The sequence below is a fragment of the Sinohyriopsis cumingii genome, chromosome 5 (genome assembly GCF_028554795.1).
Source record: "Sinohyriopsis cumingii isolate HCF-2022 chromosome 5, ASM2855479v2, whole genome shotgun sequence".
Classification (NCBI taxonomy): domain Eukaryota; kingdom Metazoa; phylum Mollusca; class Bivalvia; order Unionida; family Unionidae; genus Sinohyriopsis; species Sinohyriopsis cumingii.
The window spans coordinates 61,770,251-61,790,989 of record NC_142965.1 but is presented as its reverse complement, the minus strand read 5'-3'; the positions used below and the strand labels follow the sequence as shown (position 1 = coordinate 61,790,989).

At 34.6% G+C, this 20,739-nt stretch overlaps 1 protein-coding gene across 1 annotated transcript in view; it reads left to right on the top strand.

Moving 5' to 3' along the window:
* LOC149799292 (dynein axonemal heavy chain 2-like) overlaps nucleotides 1-20,739 on the top strand; it is a 65,106-nt gene that overhangs the window by 37,485 nt on the left and 6,882 nt on the right. The window contains exons 18-25 of the mRNA XM_089958597.1: nucleotides 2,555-2,741; nucleotides 4,869-5,074; nucleotides 6,019-6,144; nucleotides 11,794-11,985; nucleotides 13,681-13,872; nucleotides 14,429-14,613; nucleotides 14,861-15,083; nucleotides 17,217-17,333. Coding sequence (XP_089814723.1) covers nucleotides 2,555-2,741; nucleotides 4,869-5,074; nucleotides 6,019-6,144; nucleotides 11,794-11,985; nucleotides 13,681-13,872; nucleotides 14,429-14,613; nucleotides 14,861-15,083; nucleotides 17,217-17,333 — 1,428 coding nt within the window. The remainder of the gene's footprint in view (nucleotides 1-2,554; nucleotides 2,742-4,868; nucleotides 5,075-6,018; nucleotides 6,145-11,793; nucleotides 11,986-13,680; nucleotides 13,873-14,428; nucleotides 14,614-14,860; nucleotides 15,084-17,216; nucleotides 17,334-20,739) is intronic.

The following is a 20,739-nucleotide window of genomic DNA, read 5'->3' as shown; positions in this document are numbered from 1 at the left end:
TTATTTATTTTACCAGTTTCAGTTGCGGTATGGTACATTGCAGTTGTTACTATACTGCAGTTTAGTGAACAATATAGTTCTTACCATTACAGAGTACCATACATATCACAGTTTATGGTTATGGACACCAGCTGCTACATTAAAATGAGGGAGAATTGTCTATACTTTGAAGAACAGCTTACCAAACAAAAATATTCTATACCTTGTGTACACAGTGGTTCCTTCCCAAAATGAATAATGCTGGGTCCATATGAATCATTCTTTATCAGAAATGTTTTGGTTAGCAATGCATTTTATCCCTATACATGCTGTTTTGGAAGATCCAAATTTTGGAACTCCATGATATTCAGCTTTTCATACTCGCAAAGTGAGCCATTGCAAGGAACCTATCATTCATACTAGCAAAGTGGGCCATTGCAAGGGACCTATCATTCATACTAGCAAAGTGGGCCATTGCAAGGCACCTGTCACTCACACAGGCAAAATGGGCCATTGCAGGGACCTATCATTTATACTAGCAAAGTGGGCCATTGCAAAGGACCTATTATTCATACAGGCAAAGTGGGCCATTGCAAGGGACCTATCATTCATACAGGCAAAATGGGCCATTGCAAGGGACTTATCATTCATACTTAGTCTAGCAAAATGGGCCATTGCAAGGGACTTATCATTCACTAAATGGATAAACTATACAAAATACAAGCATGCATAATTTAGGAGACACTAATTACAGTTAATGTTCCTTTTGCACTGTATCCAGTTGAAGGTCTTTAATAATGACACAATACACATAAATAACTTGAAACATACAAGGGTCATATTAATTTTCAAATCAGGCAGCTTCTTGAGGTACATGGGGTTAAATTGTAAAGATTAGTGGAACTAGTATTTGTGATATCCTTGCTGTCAGATAAGTACATGAAACTGCATAATGTTTTGTTCTGAGTGTGGAAATGACAAGTTTGATATGGAATAAGAATACATGGAGGCTGTCAGACCAAGACAAATTTTCCTGCAACATTTCAAATGAGTATTTGCCCTAACCCGGAACAAAACACTTATGTCATTTTGTGTTTATTACATATCCCCATTTCTACACATTGTTGTCAATTTGTTTTAATGCATCCTTTACAAAAATCGAATTAAGACATTTGTGTTTTATGTAACATTATGTACAACCCACTGAAAAATCCCCATGAGACATACATAACAAGGGTTAGACCTAAATATATAATATGCATTTACATCTTTGGTCTGTCTACATTGCTGATATGGTGATTTACTCTTTAGCTTTGAATTTTTTAAAATATGCATGGGATATATGAACAGATTTAAACTGTAGTCAGAGTCAAGTAGATTTTTAATAATCACTGGATATTTTTCAGCACGAAAATTCTAAATGATTTTTTTTCTGTTTTATTAATTTATTTTCTACTTGCAAAGTCATAAAGATTTAAAATGTTAACACAAATACAGTTACCTGCCTGTGCCCCAGTGATGAAAAAGTCTCAACAACATTGTAAAAAGATGTAATTCTTCTAAATTTCAGCCATAGTCAAAAGAACTGTTGTTCTCTGATAATATCTACCTTGATGTTGCAAATGTTTATCAATTATATCCTCAGATTTCTAAATAAAATTAAATCCTCAGTAATATTAGTAGACAAATTGAAAGTTCCTCCATTTATACTTGCTCCATAAATTTGTCTGCAGACCATATTTTGAAAATCTGAAGCAGAAATGGTTCTGGATTGGTATTTTAGATGATTTACATTTTGGAATGCCTCTTCTCTTTGTCATCAGTGCCGTAGCTGGAATAGAGCAACTGGTGCATGGTTCACAGTTTATATTCTTCTGTTTCTGAAACATTTTTATTTAAGGTCTTTCTGACAAGAATTCAGCACTTTGTGGCAGGTACCAAAGTCATTTGAAATCCTGTAGCCATAGTTATTGTCCCCTAATTATCTCCCTATAGCTCAGTTGTAACTATTAAGAGTATCTGGTTCATGGTACAAACCATCTTGTTTCATTAAAGTGACCAAGTATCCACCAATATAAGTGTCTAATAAATATCGGTAATGTTTTCTCAGAATTAATGGGCAGTTTTAGCCATGTCTTGAGTTTTGATATGACTCACAAAGATTTTCATATGATATCTTAATTTCTTTTTAAGTTTCAGTATATGATTTCAGCAGCAAAGCACTTGGTCTCTCGCGTGCTGTCAAGTTTGGTGTCACTATGTGCACCAGCTTCATCAGAGAACTCTACGCAAAACATTGTCCAAAATATTTTAGTCAGCCACAACTAACTTTGATTTTTTGATGGTTGATACTGTGAAATGCCCATGAACTCCTTGGCACTACTTATGGTAGTCACCCATTAGCAACAGTGGTCAATTTGGCCATTTTAGCTCAATAAATGCTGTATTTCTTAAAATTAAAAATGTGTTACGAAAAATGAACTAAATTAAATCTTAGTGGTTTGAACAATGTTTATGTTCATTACTCAGTTTAAACTTGCACAGCTCCAATAACTCATTTTGTTTTTCTTTGCAGGTGTTGGACAGAGAGAACCAGATGGACAATCCATGCTCAAACTGGTTATCAGATGTGGCATGGGATAACATCACAGAGCTGGAGAAGCTGACAAACTTCCATGGCATCATCACATCATTTGAACAGTACCCAAGAGACTGGAGAATATGGTACACAGCTAATGAGCCAGAAAACACAGCTCTACCAGGTCAGACATGTTTTTAGGTTCATTCGCTTTCTATTTATGTCTACCTAATACCATTATATCATAATAAGACATATTCCAGTCACTTTCTATTTCATGTCTACCTAATGCCACTATATCATAAGACATATTCCAGTCACTTTCTATTTCATGTCTACCTAATGCCACTATATCATAAGACATATTCCAGTCACTTTCTATTTCATGTCTACCTAATGCCACTATATCATAGTAGTTCAGATTGCTGTCACTTTCCATTTCCACCTAATGACACCAGATTGTGTAGTTCCTATTTTGGTTAAACTCTTCTGATTGAAGGAAATTCATTAGGGCAGAATAACATTTTGACTGAAAGGTTTGACCTGCTTTTGAATGAGCAAAGCATCCATATGCAAAGAGGAGTTTAAAAAAACTATTTCTATTTTGCATATCAAAGTAAAAGGTCCAACTTGAAAAGTATAAATGTCAGTCTATAAGTTGTATTTTTTTTATAAAAATTAAATAGACCTTAACATGTCTTATATTTAAGTATGTAAGTAGGCAGATATGTATGTTACATGAATCTTTACATTGCATTATTCACTTGAGTGCCTTAATGTGGCTGTAACCATTTATACATGTAATCTCTGGTACTAAATCTTTCAAACAACCTCCTTCAGGTATAGGCTATTCCATACCAGAATCAACAAAAGTATATGGTGCACATGTACCAGTGTGTGTGTGTGTAATAATGTTTGCATGCATGATTGCTGTGCTTATGTTTGCGTGTATGATGGCTGTGTGTTGATGTTTGCATGCATGATGGCTGTGTGTTTGTGTTTGCATTCATGGTGGCTGTGTGTTGATGCTTGCATGCATGATGGCTGTGTCGACATTTGCATGCATGCTAGCTGTGTGTTGATGTTTGCATGCATGATGGCTGTGTGTTGATGTTTGCATGCATGATGGCTGTGTGTTGATGTTTGCATGAATGATGGCTGTGTGTTGACGTTTGCATGCATGATGGCTGTATGTTGATGTTTGCATGCATAATGGATGTGTGCTGATGTTTGCATGCATGATGGCTGTGTGTTGATATCTGCATGCATGATGGCTGTGTGTTTGTGTTTGCATTCATGATGGCTGTGTGTTGATGTTTGGATGCATGATGGCTGTGTGTTGACATTTGCATGCATACTAGCTGTGTGTTGATGTTTGGATGCATGATGGCTGTGTGTTGATGTTTGCATGCATGATGGCTGTGTGCTGATGTTTGCATGCATGATGGCTGCATGTTTTTGCTTGCATGCATGATGGCCATGTTGATTTTTGCATGCATGATGGCTGTTTGTTTATGATTGCATACATGATTACTGTGTGTTGATGTTTGCAGCATGCTAACTGTGTGTTTATGTTTGCATGCATGATGACTGTGTGTTTATGTTTGCATGCATGATGACTGCATGATTACTGTGTGTTGATGCTTGCATGCATGATGGCTGTGTGTTGACAATTGCCTGCATACTAGCAGTGTGTTGATGTTTGGATGCATGATGGCTGCGTGTTGATGTTTGCATGCATGATGGCTGTGTGCTGATGTTTGCATGCATGATGGCTGTGTGCTGATGTTTGCATGCATGATGGCTGCATGTTTATGCTTGCATGCATGATGGCCATGTTGATGTTTGCATCATAATGGCTGTTTGTTTATGTTTGCATGCATGATGACTGTGTGTTTATGTTTGCATGCATGATTGCATGATTACTGTGTGTTGATGTTTGCATGCATGCTAGTTGAGTGTTTATGTTTGTATGCATGATGACTGTGTTTATGTTTGCATGTATGATGACTGTGTGTTTATGTTTGCATGCATGATGGCTGTATATTTTTATAAATGTATATGTCTTTGGCAGGATGTGTTGAATTCTTGTATATCTCTATTTGTGTGTTTGCAAGTTTAGGTTTTTAACATATTGATAATTGCTTGGTTTCAGGAAAGTTGAATAATGTTTAGGTTTTTAATATATTGATTATTTTTCGTTTCAGAACATGGGATAATATTTAGGCTTTTAATACAATGATTATTTTTGGTTTCAGAAGAGTGGGATACTGTTTAGTTTTTTAACACATTCATAATTGTTTGGTTTTAGGAGAATGGGATAATGCATGTAATGAGTTGCAGAAAATGTTGCTGATCCGTTCACTCCGCCCAGACCGTGTGTCTTTCTGTGCTACATCCTTTATCACCAACAACCTGGGCTCAAAGTTTGTGGAGCCACCTGTGCTAGACATGCAGACTGTGGTAGAGGACTCCACAACCAGGACTCCACTCATCTTTGTCCTGTCCCCTGGTGTGGTAAGATAAATTTGTGTTTTCTCTACAATTACAATAAGTAATTTGCTTAATGAAATCAAACCAACATTTTTAATTTTCCTAAAAGTGATATCAGATCAGAAAACTTTCTTGTTTCAGATATGTCTAACTTGGGTGACGCAGTTCTAGAAATGAATCTTAGATCATTAAAATGCTGTAAATTTAGTGGTTGTTGTTTGTCTCAGTTTTCATGATGGTATTCCTAGGACTGTTGTCATTTTTCATAGTTTTTCCAAAAATAAAATTTTGATCTGTTCTTCAGTCTGTGGACATGGTGTAAATCATCCAATTTAGTTTTCTCATTTGTCACTTTTCATTGGGACATCTAATTTTTGGTTTTCACATGTTTAGTAGTCACAAAATCAATAAAAATTTACATCACTTGAATAATAGTGAATACAGAATACCACATTTTCCACATAAAACCAGCAAGGAAATGTTATCAGGGAAATACAGTTAGGGTAGCACTGGTAATTAATTTCAATTATTTGTTCAAAGACTGATCTGTATAAATGCTTGTTAAATAGATACACCCGTTGTAAAAGAATGAAATGTTTCCGGTCATACAAAATTTCTGAGTGAGTTTAAATGCAAATTTTGCAGTTTATTTTACAGATATTATGGGGTGGTCTTTGTGATTATGGATAGTAGACAAACTTGAGGAAGAGATAGGCAAACAGTTTCCATTTTATGTTATATCTAACCTTGGTATTATACTCAAGACCACATGTGTAAAGTAAACAGATTACTGCTTATCATATGTGCAAAGCAAATGGATTACTGCTGACTGCAGGTGTAAAGCAGACCAATTACTGATGATTGCAGCTGTAATGTAGATGGATTACTGCTGACTGTTCCAAGCCCCCATATCACTCATGTTAAGAAATAATTGATTCCAGAGAATTAAATGTAAACTTCTCTTTTAGGACCCAACAAGTGCCCTGTTACAACTAGCTGAGCAGAGCAACATGGCTCAGAGGTTCCATGCTTTGTCCCTTGGGCAAGGTCAGGCTCCAATTGCCACGAGGATGATTAAGGAGGGAGTTAGAGAGGTACAGTATTGATAAGTAGCTTCATCCTTGACAAATTCTGTCATCATACAGATATCATAATTCTCCCTCGATTGATGATATGCCCATTTCCCACTTGTAAATACATTTGCAAGCCAATCAGATAACTTAAATTAAAACACCTCCAACATATTACAGAAAAGACAACCATTCTAGATTTTTTTTTAAATTATGATTACATGCCTGTGATAATTCATCATTTCCAACTATATTGAAGAAGTTCCAGAAAATAAAAATATTATAGGATTATATTATCATCAGGACTTACATGAGAACACAGGTTGGGAGAAAAGTACATCTTCACCAATATTGTAGACTGGTACATTGAATATAGTTTATCAGTGTAAGAAAAACTGGAATATACATAACAGTAAACCAGTCAGTTAGCCCATGATTGGAGAAAATGGTGACAGACATGAAGAGAAAAGGAAGATGCAAAAGATTAATGGGAAAAAAATAATGTTTTGAGTTTGTGTTTTGACCCAAAAAAAATGTTTAATAAATTTGGTGTTCTACAATTGGGGGAATGGATGTACGATTTGTTGTCACTTGACTGGAACACCAACATTCTGTTTCAAAGACACGTAGCATTATATGCTATAGTCTGTTTCAAAGACAATCATCAGGGCTGCATAAAAGAGAACCAAGCAACACCATGTCAGTCCTGATATCCATTTTCCCTAACAGTATGCAACTAGTACATTCATTTTTGTCAACATGCTTTTGACTAATTAATCTGCATCTTGAATAAGACCATAAATTAAAACAACCAGTACTCCTATTTTTAACAGGTTTGTTAAGATTTTAATATTTAAAAGATTTTTATATAGCATGCATTTGATTTTATTATAGATGTGCTTCATACTAATGGTTTTTGATAATAATAAGAAGAAGAAAATTGTGTGCAATTTAAATTGCAATTTACATGCTTACATATTGTTTTAATTACCCCCCCCTTTAACATCACAACATTGTTATTTTTAGTTTTATTAGGGGGCCCCAAAATATGCCTTTAGTTGCATGAATCCAAATTAAGCTTTGCTTTTTCTAAAGGTGAAGGATTTGAATAGTCATCTTTGCATTTGATGTAATGAGTAAACTAATTCATTTTGGTGTACTTTTACTAAATCTTAGTAGTAACAAAGTAGTCAATGAGCTTTTTACTGCTAAAGATCATGTTTATTATAATTTATCAGTTTTGTATATCAAAATTCATAATTGTGCACCAGTGTTCATATCTATTTATCTATATATATATGTATATAGAGATTAGTGATCAGAGTGAATAATCATGTGAGTTTCCCTCTTCAGTTGTATATCGTGGTATATCAATGATGAGCATGTGTAATTTATCAGCACTGAATAATTCCTTTTGTTTTGATTGGTCTAAACTTTCTCTTTTCTGACTATTGTATAAGACCATATTCACATGTGTGCACTTATCACAGTCTGATAAGTCCAGTAAAACCTGAGAGTTCATTGAGTAATTTTGATTAGATATACTCTTCAGATCACTCGGGCTGTCAATCAAAGACCCATAAGTGTGCTGTAATGTACACATTGATTATATTTATAACAATTCTGAGTTGTTTTGCCTTTACATATAAAAAGGATATTTTTTAAAGATGCCATAAGCGTAATGTTCAGTTATTTGTCAAAAACCTGTATAAAATATTTTTGAGAAAATTACTTTTGTTTTGTAAACAATATTCCTTGATGTTGCTTCAGTTGGTAAATTCTGAGTATATTTCACTGGTTTTTTGATTTTCATTATATATTTTTTCCAGTGTGGTAGATAACAAAATCAAACTTTTTGATACTCACCTTGCCTGACTACACAACCTTTGTTATTCTGCTAATATCAGCCTCAGGCAAAGGCTTTACTGCACAATCCTTGATTACTGATCACTGCCATCACATCTCTGTCCATGTCAGTTCAAATCTCAGGCTCAGCCAATGTGGGTTTTTGGAAAAGCTGCTAGTAGGTTCCTGTGGGTCACTGATTCTTCCTTGGGTTTTCACCTATTTTTCCTCCACCAGTTATACTGGCCAGCATGTGTACCCATTCATGTACAGAAAAATGGCATGAAGCCCAGAACAACAACACCAATGACTAATTGATGCAACATGATAAATGGATCCCCTCAAAACTGTGCAAAATGAGTTTTCATGGAAGTGTACATTACCTTCAGAGTAACATGAATACAGAAGAAAAATATGCTTCCCATTGGATTCTGAGATACACCACTCCCTTGATAACATGCGCTCTGATAACTCGTGAACCTGCTTATAATGCGGGGTCAGGCAGGATCCCATATTTTAAACCCCAAAATACCCCAAAAATTGATCCCTATTTGTTGAACTTGAAGAAAATCGCAATAAAAATTGGTAACAGAAACTTTGATGTATTGCTCATTTTATCATCGAAAACGGTAAATTGGACCTGGAAATTTTAATCAGCACTATGAAATATCAAATTTAATAATAGGTCATAAAATTTTTTACATTTTCTTTCCAAACAACATTCCCTGTACACCGCAATTAATGATATGTAAGAAAATTTTGATGAATGAAAATGTCACTTATGCTGAGTGGAGGCAGTACTTTAATAAATAAATACAAATTAAATAATTATTTTATCAATTGAAATTTGTGTTCTAGTTCTATCTTTTAGTTCATTGTAAGTGTAATCATCATAAATGCAATGTGTCCTCTTGTCATTAAACGTAAAATGCATCAATCTACCATAACAGCTATGATCATAAATGCAATGTGTCCTCTTGTCATTAAACGTAAAATGCATCAATCTACCATAACAGCTATGTCCGCGAGCTTTTCTCAGAGAACCTAATTAAGTGCCAGCCATGTTTTGATAACTGACAGTTGTTGCAGGCATAGGCACTATTTGTATTAGTCAAAATGAAAAACACTGACTTTCTACAAATTAATACAAAGTGACATCATTGATAAAATTGTACTCACCAACTGCCTTCAAATTCATGCAAATTATTTTATCTCAGCAGCTTGTTCAGCATGAAGGGGACATTTAACATGTATAATCAATTACATTACTCCTCATCTATTAATCACTTGTTTTTTTTCTTGATTTATATATTGTCTATTTTGGTCAAATTTGAAAACAACACTACCGGTGTCACACAGTGAAATATGTTACACTGAATGCTCATTGGTGATTTTTGTTCGTTCCAGTCCAGGGTAAACAATAATCACAAAATTTTTCAGAACTTATTGTAGCTTATTTGCCTCATGACGAACAGGCAGTATTTTGCCAACGCAACAAAGAAATTTGGTGCAAAAGTGACCATTTATCATTCTGTAGAGTACTAAAATTGAGATAATGCTAGGGTGTGGGGAATAGCATAAAATTTGTACAAATTTGCACACTTGGAGAATAGTGATGTGCAAGAACTCCTGCAAATTAGTTGAAAGTCACACAAATGAAAATGTACTTGGATCAATATACAATTTTTATTTACCTGTTTACCATTAGAGTGCTTTTCATGACATTAGTCATGCAATAGATTTATCCTATCCTAGCGCTTGTAGCAATATCTGTTTTTCAGGTAGACAACTCTTTACATGTCTGGGCATTGAGCTGGAAATGACTTATTGTTAAACTAAATTTGATTGGCACGTTGTGCCCTCAAACAACCATTATACAATAGTCGAACAATCATTATGCAATAGTCAAATAATTATTATGCAATAGTTTGAACATTACATCAAGGAAATTTTACAAATGCTTGTTTACAATATGGTCTACCTTGAAAACCCAAAATGGCTGATTCCCAGTGTGGTTAATTTTCTGATGATGATTTTGTTCACAAATGCTGGCTGATAATAACTCTCATCCTGTCAGCCAGTCCTAATGATGACAATAATTTTTAAAGTTATGAAGTATATCAGATTATTCGAGCTGGGTTGTTGTTGTTGTTGTTGTTGTAGGGTTTAACGCCATTTTCAGCACACGATTGGCTATACATGGCGGCCAGTATTAATGGTGGAGGAAGAACCCAGGAAAACCCCAGAAAGAACCACCGACCCACGAGAAGCTACTGGCAAGCTTTCTCACATATCCACATTAGTCGAATCCGAGACTCGAACCCACGCAGACAGAGGTGAGATGGCAGTAGTTTTGAGCCCAAAAATAGTGTCAGATGTACATGCCAGATGGACAAAAATAGACAGCATGCTGACCAAGTGTAGAAAAGGCAGAATACCAAGCCAAATTAAAATACAGACAATTTAAAAGTAGAATGCAATTTTAGCCTTAAAAAATATGTATTCATTTCAATGTTAAGGAAAACTTAACAGAATAAGAATCACAAAAAATTAAGAAGCAGAGATATATGTTTGATCAGTCTGTATTGTGGCTAAACTGAGTCATTCATCTGATCTACTGGTGCAGCCTTAAATGGCATAAATTGTTGTGTAAAATCACTGGCATGTAATATGTAGTCTGTTTGAAAATATTTTTATCTTGTCATGGATGAGAATGGATTATAAACAGATGCTAAGTATATGTCTATCTGTAATATGCACAGTGGAAATGCAACCATTAAATTACATAGAAGGACACCACCTAGCACTGATAGACCTTCTAAAGATTGAAAGACAATCAAACTTATATGTGTATCAATAATGTATCATATTGCAGGTTGTGTATTGTGAATAGTATTGATGCACAGCACTGGTGTATCATTTTATTCCTACAAGATATGACTGTTCCCCATCCAAGGTGTGCATGGTCATGGATCCCATTTAATTAAGTAAAACTAAATGTAGAATGTACTTTATTATAAGGTGAGCTCACTATACAGCAATCCACTCTATGGCTTTCATAGACAGTGTTATAATGAGGGAGTACTGTTTCATATACTTCTTTATAAGGTGATTTCACTATATGGTAGTATACATCATGGCTTCCATAGAAAGTTTAACAATGTCATGTACTTCTCTATAAGGTGAATTCAATATAAGATGGTATACGCTATGGCTTTCATAGGGTAGTAGTGAGGGAGTATGATATCATGTTCTTCTGTGAAAGATCATTTCACTATAAGGTGTATACTCTATGGCTTCCATGGAGAGTATAATAATGCACAAGTACTGTATCATGTACTTCGCTAAAAAACAATTTCACCATAATGTGTATACTCTGACTTTCATTAAGTATTATAATGAGGGAGTACTGTATCATGTACTTCTCTATAAAACAATTTCACCATAATGTGGTATATTCTGACTTTCATTAAGTATTATAATGAGGGAGTACTGTATCATGTACTTCTCTATAAAACAATTTCACCATAATGTGGTATACTTTGACTTTCATTAAGTGTTATGATGAGGGAGTACTGTATCATGTACTTCTCTATAAAATTAATTCACTATAATGTGGTATATTCATAAACAGCATTATAATGAGGGAGTTCTTATCATGTACTTCATAAAAATGATTTCACTATAATGTGGTGTATTCATAAACAGTATTATAATGAGGGAGTACTTATCATGTACTTCTCTGTAAGGATGTATACTCTATGACTTTCTTGGAATTGTTGTAATGAGGGAATACTGTATGACTAAAGTTTATCTTTGTTTTCACAGGGTAATTGGGTGTTCCTCGCCAACTGTCACCTGTCACTCAGCTGGATGCCACAGCTAGATAAGCTAGTGGAGCAGTTGCAGGTTGAGGAGCCACACCCTGAGTTCCGTTTGTGGCTCAGCTCCAGCCCACATCCTGAGTTTCCCATTTCCATCCTTCAGACTGGCATTAAAATGACTACAGAACCACCTAAGGTTAGAATAGTTTGATGTGGATCCTCACTCCCCCCATGTACACAATAAGATTGCACTGTTTACCTGTGAAAACAGCTTATTTGAATTTACTGCCTGTAAGCGTTTACAAAATTGATAACTGTGTAAAGAAAAAATTAATGTGGCTGTCAGTGATGCAGGAACTACCCATTCCAATTAATTTGTTTATTGTCACATCAATAAGATTTTTCTATTACTCTTTTTTCTTACAGTATTGATGATTTTCACATTAAATGGGGCATCACTTGGAAAAGGTATTGATGATTTTCACATTAAATGGGGCATCACTTGGAAAAGGTATTGATGATTTTCACATTAAATAAGGTATCACATGGAAAAGGTATTGATGATTTTCACATTAAATGGGGCATCACTTGGAAAATGTATTGACGATTTTCACATTAAATGGAGCATCACTTGGAAAAGGTATTGATGATTTTCACATTAAATGGGGCATCACTTGGAAAAGGTATTGATGACTTTCACATTAAATGGGGCATAACTTGGTAAAGATATTATTGATTTTCACATTAAATGGGGCATCACTTGGACAAAGTAATGATGATTTTCAAATTAAATAGGGTAGGCATCACTTGGAAAAAAGTTGAAGGTGATGAGAATTGGTTGTACCACACATTACATGACATTACCTATTTTGGGGATTTACTGATCTTGTTGATCAAAACTTCTTCAGACTTTTTACTTTTGCAAAAACATGTTGATTAACAGAAACTTTGATGAGTAACATTTATTTTGAAGAAATACTATTTGAACTTTGTTAGCCACTGCAGTGGCTTGTATTTATTGCGGATCTTAGAAAAGCATCATATAAGCATGTTCACTGAAGCACATTAGTTTCATTTTCACTTATTTCATCATGTACATATATGAGGCAGTACAAGGCAATCACATGATGATTCTGAGCATGTTTTACCAAAATTGTCAGATAGATTCAGCAAAGACATGTCTTAAAAACTGAATCCTGTCAAAATTTTAGGCAAATGGTGTACAGTAAATGAAACAGTTGAGCGAGATAAGGAATCAATGGTTTACATATAAATAACAAAGAGCAATAAGCCTATCCTGGAGATCATGAGAAAGGGTGGAATTTCTAATCCTCCAATTACATGGCATTGTTCAGTTATCGTTTCCTTATGCACACATTTGCATGTTTTGGTAAACATTGCAACCTTAACACACTAATATCCAACCCCACCCCACCCAAAAAGGTACACAGATCCAATTTTGTGGCCCTTCATCATCAGAGTTCTATATGTTCTCTATACTTGAATGTATCAAAACGACTACTTAGCTGAGTGTGTGATGCTGTAATTTATATCATCATAGACTGAGTGGCTTAGTTAACAGATAGACAACCGAAAGATCACAGAAATGTTCACACTAATAAGTATGTATCTTCTTGATGTACATGGACTTTGATAGATTTATTTTTTCTTCGAATAAACATTAAAGGGGTCTTAAATTTTATTGGTTCAACATCGTCAAAAAAACATGTTTCCCAAGGATGAAGAGTAAAATATGTTTAACATAGGCAAAACAGCATAGCATGTAGCACGAACAAGAATCATCGTAATTTTGGGGTCACAAATCTGGTTAGGAATTCCAGATTATAACACATATGCTGTATTACTTGAGGTTATTTTCATCTCTGAACAGGGTTTGAAGGCCAACACAAAGCGTCTGTACAACCTGATCACAGAGCAGCAGTTTGCACGCTGTCATAAGCAAGACAAGTACAAGAAGTTGATGTTTTGCTTGTGTTTCTTCCATTCAGTCATCCTGGAAAGGAAAAAGTTTCTAATGCTAGGATGGAACATTGCTTATGAATTCAATGACTCAGACTTTGAGGTAAAAATCATTTTGTTAAGTTTAGATAAATTTCCTTTTCCTTTATTACTTGCTGTGATAACACACATGTCTTGTTTTTGATCTGGAAAGTTTACTAAGGGCATAATGCAATTCACTTTATTGTTTTATTTGATTCAGTTCTAAATTGTTGATTGATATAATAAATTTAATATAGAGATGTCACTGATGAAGGTAAGTTTTGTGCTTATAAATAAATGGTAAATGAGTTCTTTTCAGCAGATTTGTTAAGTTTAGATAAATTTCCTTTTCCTTTACTGCTTGCTTTGATAACCCACATGTCTTGTTTTTGATATTGTTTCGATATATATTTAACAAAGAGAAACAGATCTATTTTAACTCTGCAATCAAATTTTTTCAGCTGGTAGCTATTTTGCAAAAATTGTTGAAACATACCATTACATACTACTTGTTTCATTCCAAGAAAATGTACTAAATATATAGAGTATCCACTTTTGAAAATATAAGTCTCTTATCTTTAAAAATGTTTATTACAGTATACAATATGATAGCATGTAAAATTAATGTTATTTATCAGGTGTCAGAAAACTTGCTGAGCATTTATCTGGATGATTATGAGGAAACACCATGGGATGCACTGAAATATCTCATTGCTGGTATCAATTATGGAGGTCATGTTACTGACGATTGGGACCGCAGACTGATACAAACTTATATCAGTGATTACTTCTGTGATGCTGCTATTTCTGCACCTTTCTTCAAGTGAGTTTTGATAATAATAATAATAATAATAAAAATAATAATAATAACAAATAGCAACAAAAGTCATAATTTATACAAGAATATCATTTTATTTTGTTGTTTTATATGGCAATATATCATTGTTCCTCTGGACTATCATTAACAATATGAAATTAGCATGTTGTATATTCATTTGCTTCTTTCAGGAGTTATGAAATGCAGTAAATTTAAAATCAGAGAGATACAACGTTTTTTTGGCACATTTCAGATTATCCATTCTGCCCACCTATTATGTGCCAAAAGATGGCCCATTGTCCTCTTACAAGGAATATGTCAGCATGCTGCCCAATATTGACCACCCAGAAGCATTTGGCCAGCATCCTAATGCAGATATCCAGTCTCAGATTCAAGAGACACGCATGATGTTTGACACCCTCCTCTCCCTCCAGCCACAGATCTCATCCACAGCAGGCGAGAGCAGGGAGGACAAGGTATTTCTCATCCATGCAACAGAGAAATCTAGCTGTTTCGCTAACCTTACTTTTCTTATCTCAGTCTAGTCATCTCAGACCAGTCGTCTCAGTCAAAGTGTCTACGAGCTCAGAACTACTTTAAAAAAAAGAAAACTTGTTGTCTTCTGCTGTGCCTGACAGCAACAGCAACAAATATATAGCAAAAACATAGTAACTTCAGGTAAATCCATCTTTGAGAACACACCATACAAAAACATTTTGAGAGAGGCATACGATTTCAAGCTTTTTGTTTTGGTATTATGCTAGTTCATTCTACACAGCATGGTCAACTTTATCCTATATGCAGGCCAAGCTCAGTACATTTTCAGGTCAGCGTCATTAAATGTACCTAAAGCTATGTAACTAGATTTAAATACTTCGTATGAAACAAATTATATACTGTTAGCTACATTTAATGACGCTAACCTGAAAAATGACTAATACATATAGGATAAAATTCTCAATGCTGTGTGAAATGAACTATGACAGACATAGCCTCCCAACTCTCTTAACAACTACAGAAAACTTAGTAACAGCCAGAAATGTGTTATGTCAAACATGCTTTATTCTAATTTTGTTAAGCATCTCCATTGTGCCCCAGTTGAATAAAATAATATAACTATTGTATTTAATGGCAAATAATGCACTTATGAGCCAGAAGGAATCATTTATATGTCAACACATTAATCCATAAGCAAATTTCATGGTAGCACTTGCCATATTTCCAAGACAGAAAAATAAATTTTCAAAGAATCCGTGAACTTGAAAGTTTAGCACATGGTTATCCACTAGGGTCCATATATGTAGGGTCTTTTATACATGGGGGTTATTTTACAGTCAGTAAGGACAACACAAGTATGTCACAAACAGTTTCACCTCCTCCAAAGAAAAGGAGAGTTATATACAATAGTGACACAGATCACTAATTACCCATGAATAACCCAAGCATGGACACTCATGCTGCATGTAACTTTTCGTTATAATAATAGCCTATCCACTACAACAGATGTGTGGACCCAGTATCGTTTAATTATTTACAGTATAATTTCCTATATTGGAACTGATGAAAATGAAACATTTTTCTTGTAATTGAAATTTATTTTTAATTTCATATAGCATCCATACATTAAATGTGATAATGCCTCAATACTGTGCAACATTTTATGTTGTTATGTTTTTTGGGCTCACGCATAAAAACTGTGTACTTCAGATGACACGGTCAGGCCACACTCCTCATTAACATATTTGTATTAATGCACCACAGGTAAACATTGGCATGTGAACTATATTGCAAAACTGAGAAGTTCATTATTACTTTAAAGGAAATTATTGGGCGAGAAAAATAATCTACATTGGGGTTTGGACCAAGACAAGAAAATCCCAGTCATGGGATTACATTATATGTCTACCCCCTCGGCATGCCTCGTGGTGAGACAAATATCATAACCCCTTGACTGGGATTTCCTTGTCTTGGTCCAAACCCCAACATAGATTCTATATATATCACCCTCTCCTATATCTTATTTGTTAAGAGATGATTACAAGAATCTTTGCAAACTGTGAGAAAGATGGAGAAATAAGTCAAACCTCCAAGTTAAGGCCAGTGATCAGATGAGGAAAAATGGACTTAATTAGGAAATGGTTTCATTTCAGAGAATGTATTTATTCTTTCACATACAAATGGAACTTGACAAGTGTTGTTTCTGTTGGGGAGTGGAATTTAATTAGGGTTTTCACAATACAAGATGTAACTATACAAAGTTTTAAGATCATATTTGTGTGAGGGATGAGACTTTCCAGTACCCCAACACTAAGCAAGATGGACTTTGTTGAACCCTGCAAACTTTTAAATAATTCTTGCCATCTTGACAAAGCTAAGTTACAATGACTAGAACTTCACTGATAAAACCAGTCACAAGACTTAGGAGAAGTTATCTTGTTACAAGGTTAGACTTAAAATTGATGTCAACTAAATACTTCATTTAACTTGTGTTCTTCACTTTGTGTTTAATATTTTGGTTTTAAAATGGATGCAGTCATTAAGTGAGGTGTTACTGTGTGGTAATCTATTGTAAATTTGATATAAATTACAACTGGAAAACTGGTTTTCAGGTCCTGGATCTGGCAGCCAACATCTACAAGCAGATCCCAGAGAATATAGATTATGAAGGCACAGCCAAGATCCTGTCTACAGACCCCTCTCCACTCAATGTGGTACTGCTGCAGGAGGTAAGACATAGCATGCATGAATTGATTGATGGATAATGGATATATGCTTAATGGCAGATTGAAAGACAGTTTGTTACGTATGCATAGTATATAGGATACCTTGCCAAGGACACACCATGGAAGCTACCTTGACCATTCTGGGCAGTATTCAAACCAATAACCTACTTATTGTGAGTCCAGCATGCTAACAAGGAGTTATGGCAAATTATTTGGTAGAGCATTGGTCATACAGTCTAGGGGTATTTGATGCCCACCCAGATCAGCTTAGTTCAGCTGTCTCTATGTGTCCTTCAGAAAGGCATTTAGCCCCTATTTCCTTGGCTTGATATAGTCCATAATGTGCAGACAGTGCCATTCAGCAGCAGGCAAACCAAAAAACAGTGTGCTGACCATTGAACCACTCTAGGTAGAATAAATTGTAAATACTGGTAACTTTTCTTGGCAAGGCATTCACAAGACAGAGATGTATAAACACTATTCTCACAGCATTGTTATTGTTCTTGTGCCTGTATTGGTCAATGTATCTTTTACATGGAGCTCCATTTCTGAGATAATAATGCCTCTGAAATTATGGAACTTAAAATCTACATTCATTTTCAGAAGAACTGTTTATTCCGACTTCAAAATTCAATATATCCTGTGTCTTTAGAGATATAGTTAAAATGAGAATGAAAGCAGCTGTATTTGAATCCATGAATGCGTCTCTATCTGTTTGGTGCTCACTGCATATTGCATGTGTGTTGACTATGTGGATTCAATATATATGGTATAGAGTCTGTATTGAGGAGGGAAAGGAGAGAATTTGAACATGTATACATGTGTGTGTGTGTGTACGTGTGTGTGTGTGTTTTGTAAATAAAAGAGTTAATTTGTATGAGGGCCTCTTGGTAGGTTATATCTTTAACTGTGGTTCCCACCTTAAATAAAAGTATTATTGTTATTATTATTATTATTATTATTATTATTATTATATGCCAAGAGGATAAATAGTATAAATATGGATTGATGGACCATAGGGCACTATTTTAAATGGCATAGAGTGATGGACCATAGGGTTCTAGCATAAGTGGTATAAATATAAATTGATCATAGGGTATTAGCATAAGTGATGTAGAGTGATGGATCATAGAGCACTAGCGTAAGTGGTGTAGAATAATCTGACCATAGGGCACTAGAGATATGCTATAGAGTGATGGGCCATAGGGCACTAGATATATGCTATAGAGTGATGGGCCATAGGGCACTAGATATATGCTATAGAGCGATGGGCCATAGGGCACTAGATATATGCTAAAGAGTGATGGGCCATAGGGCACTAGATATATGCTATAGAGTGATGGGCCATAGGGCACTAGATATATGCTATAGAGTGATGGGCCATAGGGCACTAGATATATGCTATAGAGTGATGGGCCATAGGGCACTAGATATATGCTATAGAGCGATGGGCCATAGGGCACTAACATAGGTGATATAGAGTGATGGATCATAGAGCACTAGCATAAGTGATATAGAGTGATTGACCACAGGACACTAGCATAAGTGGCATAGAGTGATTGATGATAGGACATTAGCATGAGTGGTATAGAGTGATTAATGATAGAACACTAGCATGAGTGGTATAAAGAGAGAGACCATTGAGCACTAGCATAAGGGTATAAATATAGATTGATGGATAGCATGCCTTTTAGTAACATTACATCAGCAGTTGATCGAGTGTATATAACATCTTTTGGATGATTGTTGTTTTATAGATTTTTTTAATACAAAAAAACACTCTTAGCAAGATTAAGCAAAACCTTGTGAGCTACAAATTAAATTTGAAATGCATATTTGTATTTGCATATTTGTATTTATATTTGATGACCTGATTAGATTTTCATGCTATATAATAATGTTCAGAACTTTCTCACAAAATTTGAATTTTTGGATTTTTGATTTATTTTTTTCACCCTAGAGCATACATCTTTTTATTTTTGTTAGTGAAGTTGCTCTTGTTCTCAATGTAATGATTGAATTCGCTGAACTTTATCTTATTCCAAGATCATTAATTTACAGTTGATAATAGTTCTTAGACAATGCACGAAAGTCACAATTTTGAACAACAAAAATTTACTATAGCCTCAATGTTTTTCTCTAAACGATAAAGGGTAATGTTATGTAAGGTTAATTACATTGTGGATATTTGTTTAAAATGAGTGTATACCATATATTTTGTCAAGTTGGTAAAAGTTTTTGTACTGACAATATGATATATCTTCATTATTCACTTGGAGCAAACCGGTTTATTTTTATTTTATGCTGAGCTGTATTGGCTTGCATTATGTATAACAGACTGATGTAGCATATTTCTTACAGTATCCCACATGACAATGTCAGCTTTGTTTATGTTTATATTCTGCTATGTTTTGTGTATATTCACACAGAAAATATGAGTAGCAGCAGGATGTCTTTCTTAATTCAAGGTAAAATAAGATTAAAAACACAAAAGAAGTATTGTGCATATAATTGTGAGATTTGAACTTATTTATCTGCAAGCTCAGACATAGTTACCACCTTACTTGGTAGTGAGCATCTACAGTTAGCTCATATTTCTTGGTCTTAATGTTATTAATATATGTATGTTTATATGGTTGTGAACAAAATGTTTATAGTAATTTATGGCCTACCATAAAATAAATTCCATATTTCTTCATGGTTGAACTGAAATATAATTTTTAGATTTTAAGCATTGTTACTGTTTTCACTTCAAGCACTTTTAGATGATATCCTTTGAAAAGCATGACAACATATTGTCTGTTATGTAAAACTGATACATGTTGTGACACAAAAGATTAAGTTAATGTATCGGATGTGCAATTTATTTACTTTCCTTTAGAAAAGATACCTGGTTCATTGTTTTATTTCTCAAAGTATTTTATACTTTCTTGTGACTTATGTAACTCAATGTGGCAATCAGTGCTGGCTAGAGCTCTGATATACCAAACAATATTGATGATAGAAAAGCACAGAGAAACACCCAAACAATGATTTCATGTAAACCAATCAAGTATCATTTATTATATGATAATGAGTGCACCATCCAAAATGGTGGACTAGTTTTGTGACCTAAATGGAGTGAAATTATTAATATTTTGAAATGTATGTTACCTGCATGTTATATGCAGAACTAAGTATTTGACCTGATACTGGATTGAAAATTGTGATGCCCATTGTACATTAGTATGCATTATACATATTGACATGTGGTATTCCTAATGTAACTATGAGCCTAACAGTTATACATGACTTGATGTGCCCAGTGGTTTGCCTGGGAAATCAGGGAAGACTTTTAACCCACTCAACCCCTCCAGCATGCATTTGCATAGAATCTCTCTTTCCACATAACTTGACATAGATCAAATCC